Source organism: Nansenia antarctica, assembly GCF_963989245.1.
Source record: "Nansenia antarctica genome assembly, chromosome: 13".
Taxonomy (NCBI): Eukaryota; Metazoa; Chordata; class Actinopteri; order Argentiniformes; family Microstomatidae; genus Nansenia; species Nansenia antarctica.
In genome coordinates, this window is record NC_137683.1 from 9,793,817 (window position 1) to 9,810,917 (window position 17,101).

The following is a 17,101-nucleotide window of genomic DNA, read 5'->3' on the forward strand; positions in this document are numbered from 1 at the left end:
TAGGCAATTGTAGGGGAAACACTGAGTTCCTATCTATCGGTATCTCACTGACATTTTTGAAGGTTTTAGTACTGTAAACTGTGGATGGTGTTGTGGATGGTGTAAACTGTGGATGGTGTTGAAGCCAGTTCTGGATCAGAGCAGAGCGGTGGAATGACACATTGTCCCAAATAACAATGTATTGCACCTGGTGCATTTGGTTTACTGCTGTGTCGATGTTGTGCAATCGGTCCAAAAATGTGAGAATGTGAAGTGTGTTGTAAGGGCCCATATTGGCATGACGGAGGAGGACCCCATTCTGTGTAATGGCAGCGCAAAGGGTGATGTTACCCCCACGTTGCCCTGGGACATTGATTATAGCCCTGAGGCCAATGATATTTCTGCCTCTCCTTCTTGCTTTTGTGAGGTTGAACCCTGCCTCATCTATGTATATGAATTCATGCGGGATTTCCTCAGCATCCATCTGTAAAACTCAGTGAAATACAGTGAAAGACAAGATTGTGTAGTTCAGTATAGATCTAGTATACAGTACATTAACATGACCTTCACATAAAAAGGTTACGTGTGCAGTATGCAACATCATAGTGCTTAAGTGAACAATACATACCTCCACATACTCATACCGCTGTTTGACCCTCTCTGAATTCCGCTCAAAGGGCACTCGATAAAGTTGTTTCATTTGAACCTGATGTCTTTTCAGGATGCGTGCCAGTGTTGACTGAGAGACCTGATGGACATTATTGAAAATGGCATAGTCGCCGATAATGTTGGCTTGAGTTTCTCTGAGCCTGATAGCATTATTAGCCAAAACCATGTTTATGATCTCTCTCTCTTGTTCTTGCGTAAACATGGGCCCCCTTCCTCCTTGTCGTTCTCGACCCTCAATCCTATGTAGAAAAAAATACATGTAACCTACTGTAAAATGTCACAGGAAGTCAAAAGTGCTGATATGGTGCATACAGCTGAGCAGCTGATTACTGTAACTGTAGACAGATCTTTTTTTACCCGTGGTCTTGTCAAAATGTCCTAATGACAGATGGCACTGTATATTTGCTAATATTTGGCTGAACTCTTAGTCCAGCCTCCCTCAGTGTCAATCCGTTGTTCACCACATGGTCAACTAGTGTTGCGCGAATTTCAATTGATACATTTGGTCCTCTTCTTCTTTGAGTACGTTCTCCTCCTGCTACCTCCACCTCTGCCTCTACCTCCTTCTCCTCCTCCTCCTCCTCCTCTGTGGATTCCCCCCTCACTCTCACCCTCACTCTTCTTCTTCTTCTTCTTCTGACTCCTTCCATTTTGGTTGAAGACAGGTGAACTCACCCACCTGCTGCATTTCTATAGTGCTTAAACCTGATTGGTGTGTCTACAAATAAGCGATCATGTGTTTGTGCACCTGATGGCTATGTTTAACCAACTGGCTCATAGGTGTGGTCATTTGACAGTCAGTGCTTTGGACACGAGTGTACACAAGTGTGTTTATTGTTTTGCAAAAGGTGTGAGGCTGACATTGTGCATATATACGTAGTGGTGCAAATCTGGGCCAATGTTTTGCTCCTTGAGTTTAAACCCTGAGGTTTTAATAATTGCGTAATACTTTTGATTTGAGTGTTTATGCATTCGGAAAAAAACTGTAAATGGTTATGTTTTCATACTCAAAGATAAAACACGCAAATATAAGAATAGAACGTTTTGTTTTATTCTGAAATACTGTACACATCTCAGCAATGACGGTTGGATTTGTAAAGTGTAGATATACAGTATATATCATCAGATATATTTCAACACATCAGAGCCCACCTTTGGCCCTTTTATTGCTTAAGCCTTAAGCGATGATTGCTAATTGAAAAGCAATAGGTGTTTGCCCATATGAGGAGTGTGATTGTGTGATTGGTTTGAGTTTAGCATTCTGAATGGTAGTGTTTTCCATGTGAACACACGCGATTTTATCAAGGAAGAGTGTGCCAAACATAGAGAATTGTGTTTAGTGTGTTAACTGTGTGGTTTAGAGCTGCAAAATGAGTGATGAGCAAGAAATGTGTTTGTCATTGTGAAGAATTGGTGTGAGAGAAAATACACCAGTTTCAGGTTTTGGTCATTGTGTTTGAGGTTCCGATGTTAGTGTTAAAGCGATAGAGAAAAACTGTAATATTAGAACTGTATTCATGTCAGATATAATGTAAGAGTAATAGTTGAAATCATGTAATAAGTTCAGAACCTTTCCTCAGAATAGGGTGCCAAAAAGGTTTTCCACTTTACAGTCCAACAGCACACTGTGTTAGGAATCATCAGAACCATTTCAGCTATTTAAAATGAATCCACTTTCATCAGTATGTTGTTTCATTTTTTTCCAACATCAACATATTTCTACTGCTTTCAAGACGCGCCAGTCCGATCAATGAAAATGCTTTCAGCCTCTCAAGACTCAGAACATCTGCTGTCAAACGTTCTCTTTAAAAGACCACAGAGGCAAAGAGACATTTTGGTGAAGGCCATAATGAAAAGAGAACCAAGACAATTCAGCCTAGCAGAGATCACATCGAAGAATGGCACAGAGAGGGTTAATACCCCTCTTTAAACCCAATGAACCTTTGAGCTGGCTTCCTAAGCCTATAGCTCAGAAACAATGCCCTTATCAGCCTCCCCAACCTGCCTTGCATTTAGCATACTGCCAGGGGAAAATTTGCATGTCAATCATGTCTGAGGATGACATTTAAAAAGCCTGTAAAGGACTAGTATGAAATCACAGAAATTAATTGCAAACACACTGCTCTTTCATTTCTCGCTGGGAATTGAAATTCCTTTACATCCTTTTGACATCCCTTTGTGGGGAAAAATCCCAAAATGGTTTAAGTAAACGAAATTAGGAGGCGGCTATCAAAAGACTTTTGAAAAAAAAGAAACAATGAAGTATGTGCAGTGTGCACATATGTGCTTTCTTCTGTGTCGGTTCATAAAAACAAAACAAACAGACAGCTTCAAGGAATGTTTGAGTTTCTCAGATCCATACATACATGTATTTGCCTCCAATGAAAAAGCTATATTACTGTCTTAATATATGACTGTCTTTTATTCTGGCATATATATGTTTCTGGAAGAAGAGGTCTTCATCTGAAGCAAATCACTATTTGAAGAAGTGAGTCTTTGATTCTAATGAGAAATGGAAGCATTTGAATGAATCCAGGCCAGAACAATAACAGCTTCATTCTCTCTCTCTCTCTCCCTCTCTCTCTCTCTCTCTCTCTCTCTCTCTCTCTCTCTCTCTCTCTCTCTCTCTCTCTCTCTCTCTCTCTCTCTCTCTCTCACTCTCTCTCTCTCTCTCTCACTCTCTCTCTCTCACTCTCTATCTCTCTCTCTCTCATCTCTCTCTCTCTCTCTCTCTCTCTCTCTCTCTCTCTCTCTCTCCCTGATTCTCTCTTCCTCCTTTCCCTCCATGTATTATTCTCTGATACATATTCAATAGACCTGCAAGACACAAGACACTGGAAGATTCAGATACTGTAGAGAGGCCAATGAGACTGAAACAGTAAAAGACTAAACTGTACCTTAAAGATGCAATCTGTAATTCATCTGTACTACTCTTTTTGGGCTGAGGGATGGGTGAGAAATGTAACCACTCTCAACTTCATAGACAGAGCTATGTTGGATGCAACGACTGACCATCCATGAGTTCAACATTATAGTCCTAATCTACCATCTATTAGCGCTTCTCCATTGACCAGACCGGTACGGTACAGGACGGCACGCATCTGTATCACGCAGCTGCAGAACAGTTTCTGTTTCTGACACGAAGCCACGCTTGGACCTCAACCATGACCTCCTTGTTGCAAGTTTCAGAGTTTCAATTAGGGTTAGGGTTCAGGCTGCGACTGTGCGTCAGTACACAGCTTCTCACTGTAAAGAGTGGGGTCATTTGACACCGAGGGCGAGCTAAAAGTAAGTGAAACAGCGTCGCACTCGAAGTGTTAACCTTTGCACTACTGATGTTAACAATACCACCACTTTTATACATCTGCGCATTACATACTGTACTGTACTCATAACTGTATACCTCTAAACTACCGTACATACCGTACTGTACCTATCACTATCATTGTCATGTTTTTTATATCAGAATTTGCACTTCTGGTTAGATGCTAAACTGCATTTCATTGTCTAGTACTTATACTCTCCAATGACAATAAAGTTAAATCTAATCTAATCTAATCTAATCTAATCTAATCTAATCTAATCTAATCTAATCTTTTGAAGCAACAGTGTTTGTTTACAATTGCATTGTTCACAAACAATGGAGTAAAACAAGCTTAATGTTGGGTTCTGAAAACATTCATTCACTGTCCCATTACTTATGCAAGGCACTGTATGTGTTAAAACAGAGGGCAAACACTGACTGTAATGTAACCTGTGACGCCTACATGGCAGCCTGAACCCTAACCCTGATTGAAACTCTGAAACTTGCAACAACCTACATGGCTACATGACCTGTGACGTTAGCGTTCCGTGCCAGCGGTGAGGTCAATGGCTAAAGAACATTCTGGGTCAGTAAGTGAGAGCTTTGGGATAACTCAGCGGGGGGAACTCTGGGAAAGGTGTTTGATGGGGGCACCGCTGCATGCTGCATGGCACCCCAGTGCACTGTTAGGTTAGCATGTTGGGACCCAGTTATCGGACACAGTCATAGTAAATGAGAAGTGAATGGCGGCGGCGGCAGGGGTGGAACTCTGAGAGAGAACCTGACCAGTGGGTAACACACAGTCAGATTATCCCAGAAAATGGACTTGCTTTGACTTGCTTTGGCTTTGGCATGAAAGGCAATTTCGCAATAAAAGACTACATTTTATTTACCTCTGCCCCCCAACAAATTGGTGTGAGAGGTTATACAGCGGAGAGAGGGGGAAATTGCTCTGCGGAAAACACAAGAGAATGAATGAAACAAACAAACAAACAAACAAACAAACAAACCGATTCCGATTAAGAAAAAGTCAGAGAAAGTCGAGTCATTCCATCTTATCGCCAAGAGCTTTCTCACACATTCCTGCAAACATACAAAATATTCAATCCATCATATTTGAACATTCAATCTACAGTATTCAAACTGGGTAAGAAAACGACCCTGTTGATGTGGTGTACCGATAAGCCAGATCCCACCTTGGACCCTATTTACAATTCTCCATAGCAGCCTTTCATCCACTATACTGTATATATCTGTAAAAATGCTGCTAAAAATGCAGCTATATATATATATATATATATATATACGCAAGATGCTCTGTGATAAGACCCCCCCCCCCACACACACACACACACACACACACACACTTGCATACAATACACACTACTCCCCCACCATTGGAGCGACACAATTTGAAACATCTAAAATGAGTCCTGAGCAGGTGCACTGTGCTTTGGCCGTGTGGCCGTGGACTATCTATTGATTGCCCTTTCTCACCACTGTGGCATTCAGACAACAGACAGACAAGCGCCCTGAGCCGGAGCAGGTCTCTGCAGCCGCCTGCCTTCCTGATGCAGCTTTTAATTGTTCTTTATTAATGCGCCTGACATTTGGGCTGGTGATCTTCTCACAGACCTGTCGCCTGCGCTAGCCTCTGATGTCAGAGCGAGGGAGGGATGGGGGGGGGGGGGGGGGGGGGGGGGGGAGGGAGGGGTTGGGGGAGAGATGGAGAGAAGGAGAGAAGGAGAGATAGAGGGACAGAGGGGATGGAGGGGGGGGGTGCACTCATTACCTTCACGCCCAAATCCTTCATGAGCTCCACCTCCTCGAACTGCACCACCTCATAGGGCAGCCTGAACTGACGGATCTCAACAGAACTGTGAGGGGAAAAAAGGAAAAACGATGGTGACTTGGAGAGGGGGAGGGGGAGGAGGGAGGGAAAGGGCACTCGGAGGGATAGAAAAGTTAAGAGGTGAGGAGAGAATACGGGTACACAAGGAAGAAAATCCTCTGCTGTTTGGGGAGCTGTTTGTTGTTTGTTTCCGTTATTCCATTTGATGTTTGGGTTTGAATTTATTTTCTCTCCCACTCCTGCCTCAATGTCCAACTTCTAATATACACCTCAAATTCCTACTATTATTGTAAAATCCTGCTGTGGATATTCCTAGGATTCCGATGATCAATATTCTACTAAATTGTTCATTTTTTTCAAGAGTTCATGTGGAGAGGTAATTGATAACCCAGTCCAAACCCAGGCATTTCAAAGATGAATATTCACAATTATAGAACCTCTCATTAGCCCTATCATTCTGACCTTATACAATATTCTCCATATTGATCCACCAAAGCATGATCAACAATGCCCTTTACTGGAGAACACTCACACACAATGACAGGAATGTAGATGTATTAGTGAAACAGCATACATTATAGAGTGGTCTGTCTTTAGGTAACAGCCATAGGAACCTGATATATTTCCTGGGCCAAAACGGCCTTGGTTTGAGGACAACCATGGTAAATGGTGTAAGTTTACCTCAGTCAGTCTGCCGATGTACTTTTGATTTTCAAAAATAGTGATGTCATCATAGCCTAAGCGCACCAGAAAAGAAACACAAAATGCTGCCGGGGCCCCAGCCAATCAGAGCAATCTTTGAGAGGATTCCCCATCTTATTGAAAATCTGGCGAAGAAAACCCTTATGGAGGTTTGGTTCATATCAATATCAATAAATCATATCAATAAAGTAATGTTAAACATAACAGGGATGCCATATAAAGTGTTTGAACATAATTATAAAACATTTAGAACATTTAAAACCTCATCAAAATGGACTGTGTTCTAGCTAGAACTAAAATCTATGACTGTGTGTAACCTGTACTCGCTGTTACATAACAAACTCTAAATGATATAGGTTATTATAACAATATGGTATGAAAATAACATTGATCAAATAGCCACACTAATGTAGACTACATATTATGTTAACTGATGATGTGTAAGATGGTAAACATTGCAACTAGACAACCAGTTGAATAAGATCCCTGTAGCGGTATATTCATTACCAGAGGTAACATGAGAGTAAGGATGCTCTGTCTTCTTAATAAGATTATCTAGATCCATACATAAAGGCTCAGATTGTTAGTACAATATTATGCCTGAGCAGGCAACGTTATATGTGATATTCATTTAGTTATTCATGAGTTTCATGAACTGTGAAGCTGAAATTGCTGCATGACAATGCATTTCTAATAATCCCAGAGAGCAGTTTGAAAGCCTCCCCTATTACTGCTGCTGCTGCCAAACAAAACAATGCATCAATTCCAAAAACAATCTCTGCTGTCTAATTTTCCTTTGCAACCTAATTGAAATAATGAAAGGCGACCTATTTGTGACAAACCCATGGTGCATTTTTAGATTATTTTGCCTGGGTTTGATTTATGCACAGGGACAATAAGCACACAGCACATGCATACCAAAGCTTCAATCAAACCCATCCTTCAATGCAACATGGAAAATGTGTTGCCCCGCGCATATCATGACGTTAGAATTATAAGGTTCTCTCACCATTTTTGTCCATATTGAGTTTTTTACATAATCTGATCCATTAGGTGTTTATTAATGCCTGTGTGGTGTTATTTTTAAAATGTTGACATTTTTGAGTTAGTAATTCATAAAATACAAAGGTTCCATCTCACAAAACATAATGGAATGTAAAAACTTTGACGCTCAATATCTCTGAACTGCCCTAAACGGAGATAGAACCTTAGAATTCTAAGCTCACGATATCATGACTGACATACCCAGAGCTGCCAAGTCTCACGCAATCACCGTGAGACTCACGCATTTCAACCAGTTCTCACGCTCTCACGCCGTATCTCTATTAGAACAACAATTAGTTAACGAGAAATAACAATTGTTTTACGGGACTTTTATTTTTGAAATTCCTTGAAAGAAAGCTACCGGACATGAGTTTCGTGGCATCTTTCTGCACGCGCGTTAACTTGAGTCTGCAATCGAAGCGAGCGCTGATGGAAGAACCTGTGTTCACGCGAGCTGCAAGAACGTAGCAAGCAGGGTTGCCAGATTGGGCTACTTTTGGTCACACTGGACGGGTGGATTCGGCAGCTTTTAGACCGGTTGGGCTGGACATTGTCCATTCCGTCTGGCAACCGTGGTAGCAAAATATGTGCATACATTACAACATCGTATCTGGTAGCCTACTGGACTGGGTTGCACCAATATGGCGTAAGTCATTACTAAATGCAGGCATTTAGTAGTTACTAAACCCCTAGTTGTTACTAGTTAGTTTCAAACTAGTTGTTTACTAATTTCGGTTGCACCACGCCAATCTTTTGCCAATCTTAGCTAGTAAATACTCAGTTTTGGTAACTGTTTTTTGTTTCTCTACTGTAACATAACCAGGTACATTAATAATAATAATTATTATTAATAATTACAATTTACAATACAAATACAACAATTGGGGGTCCCTCAAAAAAAATGTGGGCGCGTGCACAAAATCACCCACCAAGCCCTCATTCTGACCCAGGAAAAACCCTGGTATGTACTGTATAACATGATAGCCATCTATGAGCAATGCACTGTATATAAGATGATGACCACGGGTCTTTCTGCTGCTGACCAAGGGGCTGAGTCCTGTTGATGGGGCCAATCTTTCTTTTAGAGTCTGTAGGCTACTGTATTTGTTTATTAAGATTTCATAAATATGATATATTGTCTCAATTTTTTTTCTTGTTTTATAAAATGTTATTATTTATTAGTTATTATTTTCATTTCTTGTGCTGGTTTATTATGAACAACATGTAAAATTGCAGGAAACTAGCACAAATAATTGGGTGGGAGAGAGGGGCCGCCGCTGCCAAAACGTGCACAGTTTTGGGTCGCTCCACCGCCAAAAAATCTCACTCCAAACTTTTGGTGAAACTTGGCAGCCCTGGACATACCTGACTTGAGGACATCCAAACTATCTCTAAGGGCGAGGTCCTGGTGAACTGACACAACCCTCTGTTGAACTCAAGAGAATATACCCAATCTCGGAGCAACATCATTTACCGTGGTGCCAGGCTCCAGACACTAACACGCCTAACCACTACGTGATTAAGGAGAAGAAGAAAAAAAAAATATGAAGAAAGATGCCATGTTATTTTCTCTTTTTCCTCCTAAATGAAAACAGGCAGCGACTTCATCTGTGATTTGAGTGGAACTACAGGAGCAGTGTGTCTGACTGGATCTGGGTGGTGATAGCCTCTCTTCCTGGGGTTATCTAATTATCAGCTCGATAACCGCCATGACCTTTCACATTTAAGGAGAGAGAGGAGCTGCCACCTTGATAGAGATGTATAATAAGTCACAGCAGAGGTGGGTGGCGGGAGAGAAGGCAGGCTTTTGTAATTGTGCCTTTTATCCTTTAGGAAGTAATGAAACTTCACACAGAGGCCGTCTTTGAAGGGGTGTTACAGATTAAACCTGATAGGGAGAGAGCAGGAGGGGTCAGGTGGAGTGAGAAGGGTCCAAATGAACTGTCATGTTGGAGATTTTCGTTTTCTGTAACAACATTTAAATAGGAAGCATATATATACATCTGGCAGGTTTATAAAGGCATTAGGCCGTTCGAACTTGATTCATTGTTTAACGGATGCCTGTAAAAAAAAAAAAAAAAAAAAAAAAGGAAAAGATGATAAATCGTTAGTTTTGGTTAATACGTTGTTTTCTGAACGAGCAGAAATTATTTATTTTGGGTTATTTTCGAGTTCTTATTATGGGCCATACACCACTGGCACGACTTGCAAGCAGAGCTGCTGAACCGTAAAAGCAGACAGCGGAGGGAGGGAGAGAATTCAAAGTTAGGAATCTCAGAGTCTAGATTTGTATATAAGATTTCATATTTTGTAGCTCAAATAGTTGACATATGTGTGTGCTGTTCAATGCAAGATAGACACACTGGCTGGCTGAAGTCTGAATATTTGTCATACTTGTGACACATGTTACATGTTTACCCATCTAAGATCTTACCTCAACCTACCTGCAATACAGTGGTTCAATAAGGCCAGTCGCATCAGTTGAACCATTTATTTAATGAAAATTGTTGTACATTTACAGTTTTTCTCTATCGCTTTAACATGTTTTCTCAAAGCATAGCTCATTTTCTCTTAACTCTTAACACAAATCCAAAAAACCCACAGACAAACTAAACTCCACAAATCTCTTGCAAAAGCAAACACTGCATTCAAAATAATGTTATGTCTTCTCAAACTGAAATGTTGTTGTCAAATAGACACTTGTAAGAACCAATTGAACACTGATGTGCACAATGGAAAACACTATGATCAGCGGAAAACAGTACTAATCATTGATTGTACTGTATGTGTTCTATTGTAAAGTGCTTTGAGTTGCATTTCATGTACGAAAGGCGCTATATAAATAAAGCTTTACTTACTTACTTACTTACTATAATAAGATTATCAGTAGGCCTTTTGCATTTTCAGGGATACAATACATACATACAGTAGCCTGTTATAAACTGTTATGTTTTCATACTCAAATATAAAACGCACAAATACAAGAATATAACTTTTTTTTATTATTCTGAAATACTGTACACATCTCAGCAATGACAGTAGGATTTGTAAAGTGTTCTTCATACAGAACAAACAATAGAACAAATTAAATAAGCCTTCTGCATGTACTCTACACAAAGGCCACAACACCTCGTCAACATCACAGGCAATGTTCTCCCTGGCCAAGCAGAGGGGAAAGTATCGCCTGGCATGACGAATCCAGCTCTGATACACTTCGGATATATTTCAACACATCAGAGCCCACCTTTGGCCCTTTTATTGCTAAAGCTATGATTGCTAATTGAAAAGCAATAGGTGTTTGCCCATATGAGGAGTGTGATTGTGTGACTGGTGGTTTGAGTTTAGCATTCTGAATGGTAGTGTTTTCCAAGAGATTTTATCAAGGAAGATTGTGCCAAATGTAGATAATTGTATTTAGTGTTTTGTTAAATGTGTGGTTAAGAGCTGCAAAATGAGTAATAAGCAAGAAATGTGTTTGTCGTTGTGAAGAATTGGTGTGAGAGAAAATACAGCAGTTTCAGGTGCCATAACATATACGTAACATATACGTACACAATATCGCAGGCAGCCCATGATTATCAAACAACCCATAGGAAGGTTACATACAGAGCGACCAAGCGGGTGGAAGTTCAGGGCCGTGGGTGGAACGACCACACACAACGTGTCAAAACTCTCATTGAGGAACGCTACGGAGGAGTGTGAAACTTGCTGCTTTGAAGCCTCTGTCGCTTGAACATATAATGCTGTTTTTTGCATACATGTGAACCAGCTGTCCTCTCACCTGACAAGTCAAAATAACCCTTTAGACGGATTATGTTTGTCTAACGCAGAACAAGTTCCAACATCTGCATCCCTCAGAATCCACTCATTATGGTGCCACTGTCTCTACAATGAAAGCCTTCGTTAGGGGACATGTATCCTTAGCAGCAGCCACACAAGGCTCTGGGTCAAAGGCAGCCATTCAAGCCCACACACTGTCTTTGACATTTTCATTTAATTAGCAGTTACCATGGAACTAAATAAAGCTCATGACGACAATGACAGGAACAGATATCCTGATTATCTCTGAACTACACCATGAAAATGCACACACTCCCACTTTCACTGTCTAACACAGACCACACACAGACACACACACACACACACACACACACACACACACACACACACACACACACACACACACACACACACACACACACACACACACACACACACACACACAGACACACACCTGATGTTCTTATCATTATTCAACATAAGAAAAAGAAAAAAGGCGCCAGATGATCAAATAAATGCAGCGTACAGTACGGCAGTTCAAAAACATCAAGCTTTATGCAAAAAGCTGTCATCCGTGATAATGGTCACGGCACATGAACAAAATCGACTAATACTGCACACACACCTCTTCTGATATCTATTTACCACAAAAAAAATCTTACACTAGTAACAGCCTTTCCTTTAAAAGACTTATTTTGGATTTCTTCTTTTTTCGGTCGTTCCTTGGCGGCTTCGAATGAATCTCAGTTCACATCGACTCCCGTGTGTTAGACATGAAAGACTCCCCCCCATTACATACGAGTCTTTCCCTGGCATCTCAACAAAGTCATCTGCGTTGACTTTGACACCTCACATGAGTCTCTGTTGTCTTTTGCATTTGAGGTCTCTGACCTCTCTTTCCTTTGTGCCAGGCCTTGCTTCCTAATAGTGAAGCTGATGTTTATCGTGGCAGAAAGCTGGGCACAGATGATAAACTAGAAGAGAATTATGACTTTAATGGTAGAGGGTGACAGATGCATCGCACCCGGTCCCGTACCGATGACATAATAAAGGGTTCAGAGGCGTCATTAATACCGGGGTTGATGCTGCAGACCGACAGTCCATCAAGGGTTATGGGGAGCTGGCAGAGACAGAAGGACTTACAGTATGACTGAGGGAAAGCATTTTGCTCTATAGGAAGTAATAATGTGCAGTACAGTACAGTGCAGTAGTGGGGTGAGATTAACTACAGGTGAAATACAATATCTGGGCATAGGAGTACAGTAGTGCAGAGGGAAATGTGTTATGTGTCATTACTTGCTAGTGCAAAACTGTATGAATGAATGAATGAATGAATGAATGAATGGTCTTTATTGTCATTGCTACAGTACAGGTACCAAACAACGACATTTGGGAGGGTGGTGCTAGGAAAGAAAAAAAAACTAAAAAAACAAGAAGGGAAAGGAGCTGGTTTACATAAATAAAGGCTATGTACACTATCCACTATACTATACTGTACAGATAAGATATAGAGTAGATCCAACAATGATGTAAAACTGTATAGATACAACAATGTTACAACAGGACCGTTGGAAATTATAATTTTGTACCAACAATCAACCAATCAACTGTGGGATTATACAAATAATATAATACACTTTATTTGTATAGCACCTTTCATACATGAAATGCAACTCAAGGTGCTTCACGTTTTAAGCATTAAAACAAAAACAAATACATTATGGCAAGAACAAATAAATACAGCATAGAAGAAAATAAATTAAAATAAATGAGTAGAAATGAATGTAATAAAATAAAAACGTGTTTAGGGGACACAAGCTACAAACGGGTTAGCTAAAAGCCTTGACAGAGAATAAGTAAGAAACCACAAATGTGCCAGTGAAAAAAAGAACTTTCCAGTCAATCTCATTATCTGTAACAATCTCACTCTTATGATAACCAGGCAGAAGTACTCAGTGGTTTCTCCAATAGCCCTGCAGTTCAAGACCTCTATCCACAGGGGCGGAGCTACCGGGGATTCACAGGGTTGCACCCGCCCCCCTTCTGATCTCATTGGCCCCCCCGTGTGCCCCCCCCCCCCAACGCCAATCGGGTGTTGAGTGCTGTCAATCAGTAACGACGTAGTGAAGGTTTCGAGAAGTGATCGTATTGCGATCGTATTGGCCATCCTGTGTGCCTCCCCAATTTCATTGGCTCTTAGTGATGTCAATCATTGTAATCCCCGGTTATTAATTATTATTAATTATTAAATTAAATTATTAATCATTGTGTGCTTTGCTCGAATTCAATTTAGTATGCAGCTAGTGTAGATGTTTTTTTGTTTTTTTTTCATGTTAGGAAAGTTTAATTATTGAAGTGCCCACTCGATATAACAAACAACAATAGTTTTAGGATCACTAAATACTTCTAATTTGCAAATTGGATTAACTATCGTCTGCTATAGGCTACTGTACTACAAAACTAACAAACTATCGTTTTAGGACATGTTCAAATGCAAGGACTGTGTGATAATTATCTTTAATTAATCTAATTATGTGTAGTTATGTGTTTTTAGCATGTTGATGTTGTATTAGCATGTTGTGCTAAACATGCAGTTAGATGTTCATAGCGAAGTTGTTTTCAGCACTAGTCTGCTAGCAGCTGTTTTACGTATGTTTAGATTCAGAGCTCGCCCGCAACACTGCTAGATTCTAGGGGGTGCATGTCGGTCTGCGAATGTGGCGATCAGGCAGTGGGACTCAGGATGGTCCATTTGACAACATGTGTTTTATTGGTTTGAGATGTACCAACATTCAAATAAGCATATCTTCTTCAATTATTTTCATTTCAATGTATGACACATCATTTGAAAGCTTACAATCTGCACTTCCGTTGTTCTTTTCAACCACTTAAATTGAAGTGACTTTGTTTGTAATTGTTCTCAAGGTAGACTTAACAATGAAAAGAAGGGGAGATATTCAAGAATTCTTCATTAAGAAGAAACCTCAGGCACAGAACAGTGAAATATCAGTTTCAGAAATCAGTTATCAGTCAATATCGGCAGATATGTCTGTGATCTGAAAAATGTTCACGAATTGATTATCATTATTAAAAAATACGGTAATACATATTGCAATATTTATAAACTATAAACTATGCTCTATTGCACTGGCTGGATGCCAAATGCATTTGGTTGTCACTGTACTTGTACTATGCCAATGACAATTAAGTTGAATCTGAATCTGAAATTGACAGTGCTGTAAAAAGTGTTATTCTTGCACAATACATTGCACCCGCTTAATATGACTTAGGCTGCTGTTGGTGAGCTTACTAATTTCACATGACATATCTTGATGACAATATCATAAACAAGGGGACCTGTCAATCATAATCTTAATGTTGGAAGTGCAAAATGAAAAGGTCATATGCACCTTCCTTGGTGAGAGTTAATGTAGCCAACAAAAACACTATGAAGACATAAATACACTGTGTAGCCTAACTGTACTATTTAAGAAAAGGCATTGTTTCCACTTAGTAGTCTAAATGTTGAAGAGAGAGGTGGGTGGCGGCCTTCATTTTCAAAAACATTTTAGTCGCTTTTGGCTGCCCCCCCCCATTGAACTGTTGTGAAAATGAACTGGCTACGCCCCTGTTTTCTCTCACCCTATGTACTTGTGATGTTTTGCCAGGCCTTTCGTGTAGCTAAAGTCCAATCAACTTTGCAGAATTTGTCTGAATCTGAGCAGACAGAATATCCCTAAACACTTAAGAATTCATCCGTCTGCTTCTGTCACATCATCAATAAACACTAGTGACCCAGTGTCGTTGGAAGCCAGGCATGCCCATCCCATCACACTGCCTCCACTGTGTTTTACAGATGATGTGGTATGCTTCGGATCATGAGCCGTTCCAAGCCTTCTCCATACTTTTACTCCATACTTTTCTTCCCATCATTCTGGTACAGGTGGATCTTAGTTTCATCTGTCCAAAGAATGCTGTTCCAGAACTGGGTTGATTTTTAAAAATGTTTTTCTAAGTCTAATCAGGCCTTCTTGTGGTTTATGAATGGTTTGCACCTTGTGGTGAACCCTCTGTATTTTCTCTTGTGAAGTCTTCTCTTTATGGTAGACTTAGATAATGATATGCCTACCTCCTGGAGACTGTTCTTCACTTGGTTGGATATTAATAATAATAGCTTTTATCTGTATAGTACTTTTCCTGCAAACGTTGCAGCTCAAAGGATGTTGTGAAAGAGTTTTTCTTGACCATGTAAAGGATCCTGCGATCCTCCCCCACTGTTGTCTTCCATGGATGTCCAGGACTTTTTGTGGTGCCGAGCTCACCAGTGCGTTCTTTTTTTCTCAGAATGTACCAAACTGTTGATTTGGCCACTCATGTTCCCGCTATCTCTTTGATGGATTTGTTTGTGGGGGAAAAAAGGATGGACTGTTTCACTTGCATTGAGAGCTCCTTTGACCACATGTTGTGCGTTCACAGCAACAGCTTCCAAATCCAAATGCCACACTTGGACTCAACTCAGACCTTTTACCTGCTTAAATGATAAAGAAATAACAAAGGAATAGCCCATATATGTCCATGAAACAGCTTTTGAGTCAATTGTCCAATTATTTTTGGTCCCTTGAAAGAGAGGGGGCTACCTATTAAAGAGCTGTAATTCCTAAACCCTTCCTCCAATTTGGATGTGAATACTCTCAAATTAAAGCTGACTCCTGCTGCACGTTAAGCCCATATTCATTATATAACTGTAACTTGAATATGTTTTGTTTAAAAGCTCAAATAAATAAAAAAAATGCAGTTTTCAAAAAAGAAAAAAAGTTTCATATATGGACTTAACTGTATATTCTGGTGTGGACATGTCTTTTCAGTTATTTTCAGTGTACAGTATTAAGATTACTAAAGGGTTACATTTATATCTGAATTGAAAATGAGTTATTCCATAATAATTAAGAATAATGAGCCGTTAAAGACCATAACCCTTGAGCAAGATAGATAGTCTTACATTTAAGGATATTATCATCGTTATTATTACATTATAATGATCATAATGGAGTGACAGCATAGCCACAGCATTATTATATATCACGGATGCTGCTTGGTGGGCAACAATACCCTACCTCAGTGGCAAACTGCTGCAGGCCACCGATGCTGATAGGCCCTTCCTCAGAGGCGTAGAGATTACAGCCCCCCACCCAGGGGTCAGAGGTCAGGCACACCATGCCACAGGGCAAGCCCAGGGGGTTGTCCGACAAGATTGCCCGAGCCGCCCCGTAATAGTTCTGTAACGCAAGACAGATTAATCTAAATCTGAGTGCAATGACTTGTGTAAGCATTAAGGATACACATGTGCTCAAATGCATCTGTGTATCACCCTCACTCCCATGTGGTAGAGCGGGGGTTATCATCATCATGTACTGTATACAATGTATACATGTCAATCAGTAAAACACCAGGCATTGTTTTTTTCTCAGTGAATGTCGCATTCTAGACGAGTGTTGGGAAGAATGTCACATCTCCAGTTTGAACTTTGGGGATCAGGGATGGAACCCGAGTGACAACAATCTGCGGATGATTGTCATGTGTCCTCTAACTGTCGAACCTGAGTGTTACTGAAAGGACTGGAGTGACGAAGATAGCGCGCGTTGCCATGCCGTTCTGTATAGTGTTTAGAGAAACTGAAGACAACCTTGATTGAGAAACTGCACAATAGATTACATTGAGTTATGTGGCATTCTACTTTCCCTTTCTTTCTGACTGTGTTGGTCGGTTAGTCA

At 40.4% G+C, this 17,101-nt stretch overlaps 1 protein-coding gene across 1 annotated transcript in view; it reads right to left on the reverse strand.

Annotated features, from left to right (window-relative positions):
* Nucleotides 1–3,456: 3,456 nt before the first annotated feature.
* Nucleotides 3,457–17,101, reverse strand: part of dpyda (dihydropyrimidine dehydrogenase a) — a gene marked incomplete at both ends in the record, with an annotated part of 40,748 nt that continues 27,103 nt past the window's right edge. Inside the window, 3 exon segments of the mRNA XM_080543992.1 lie at nt 3,457–3,465; nt 5,745–5,829; nt 16,440–16,606. Of these exon segments, the coding sequence (XP_080400118.1) occupies nt 3,457–3,465; nt 5,745–5,829; nt 16,440–16,606 (261 nt within the window).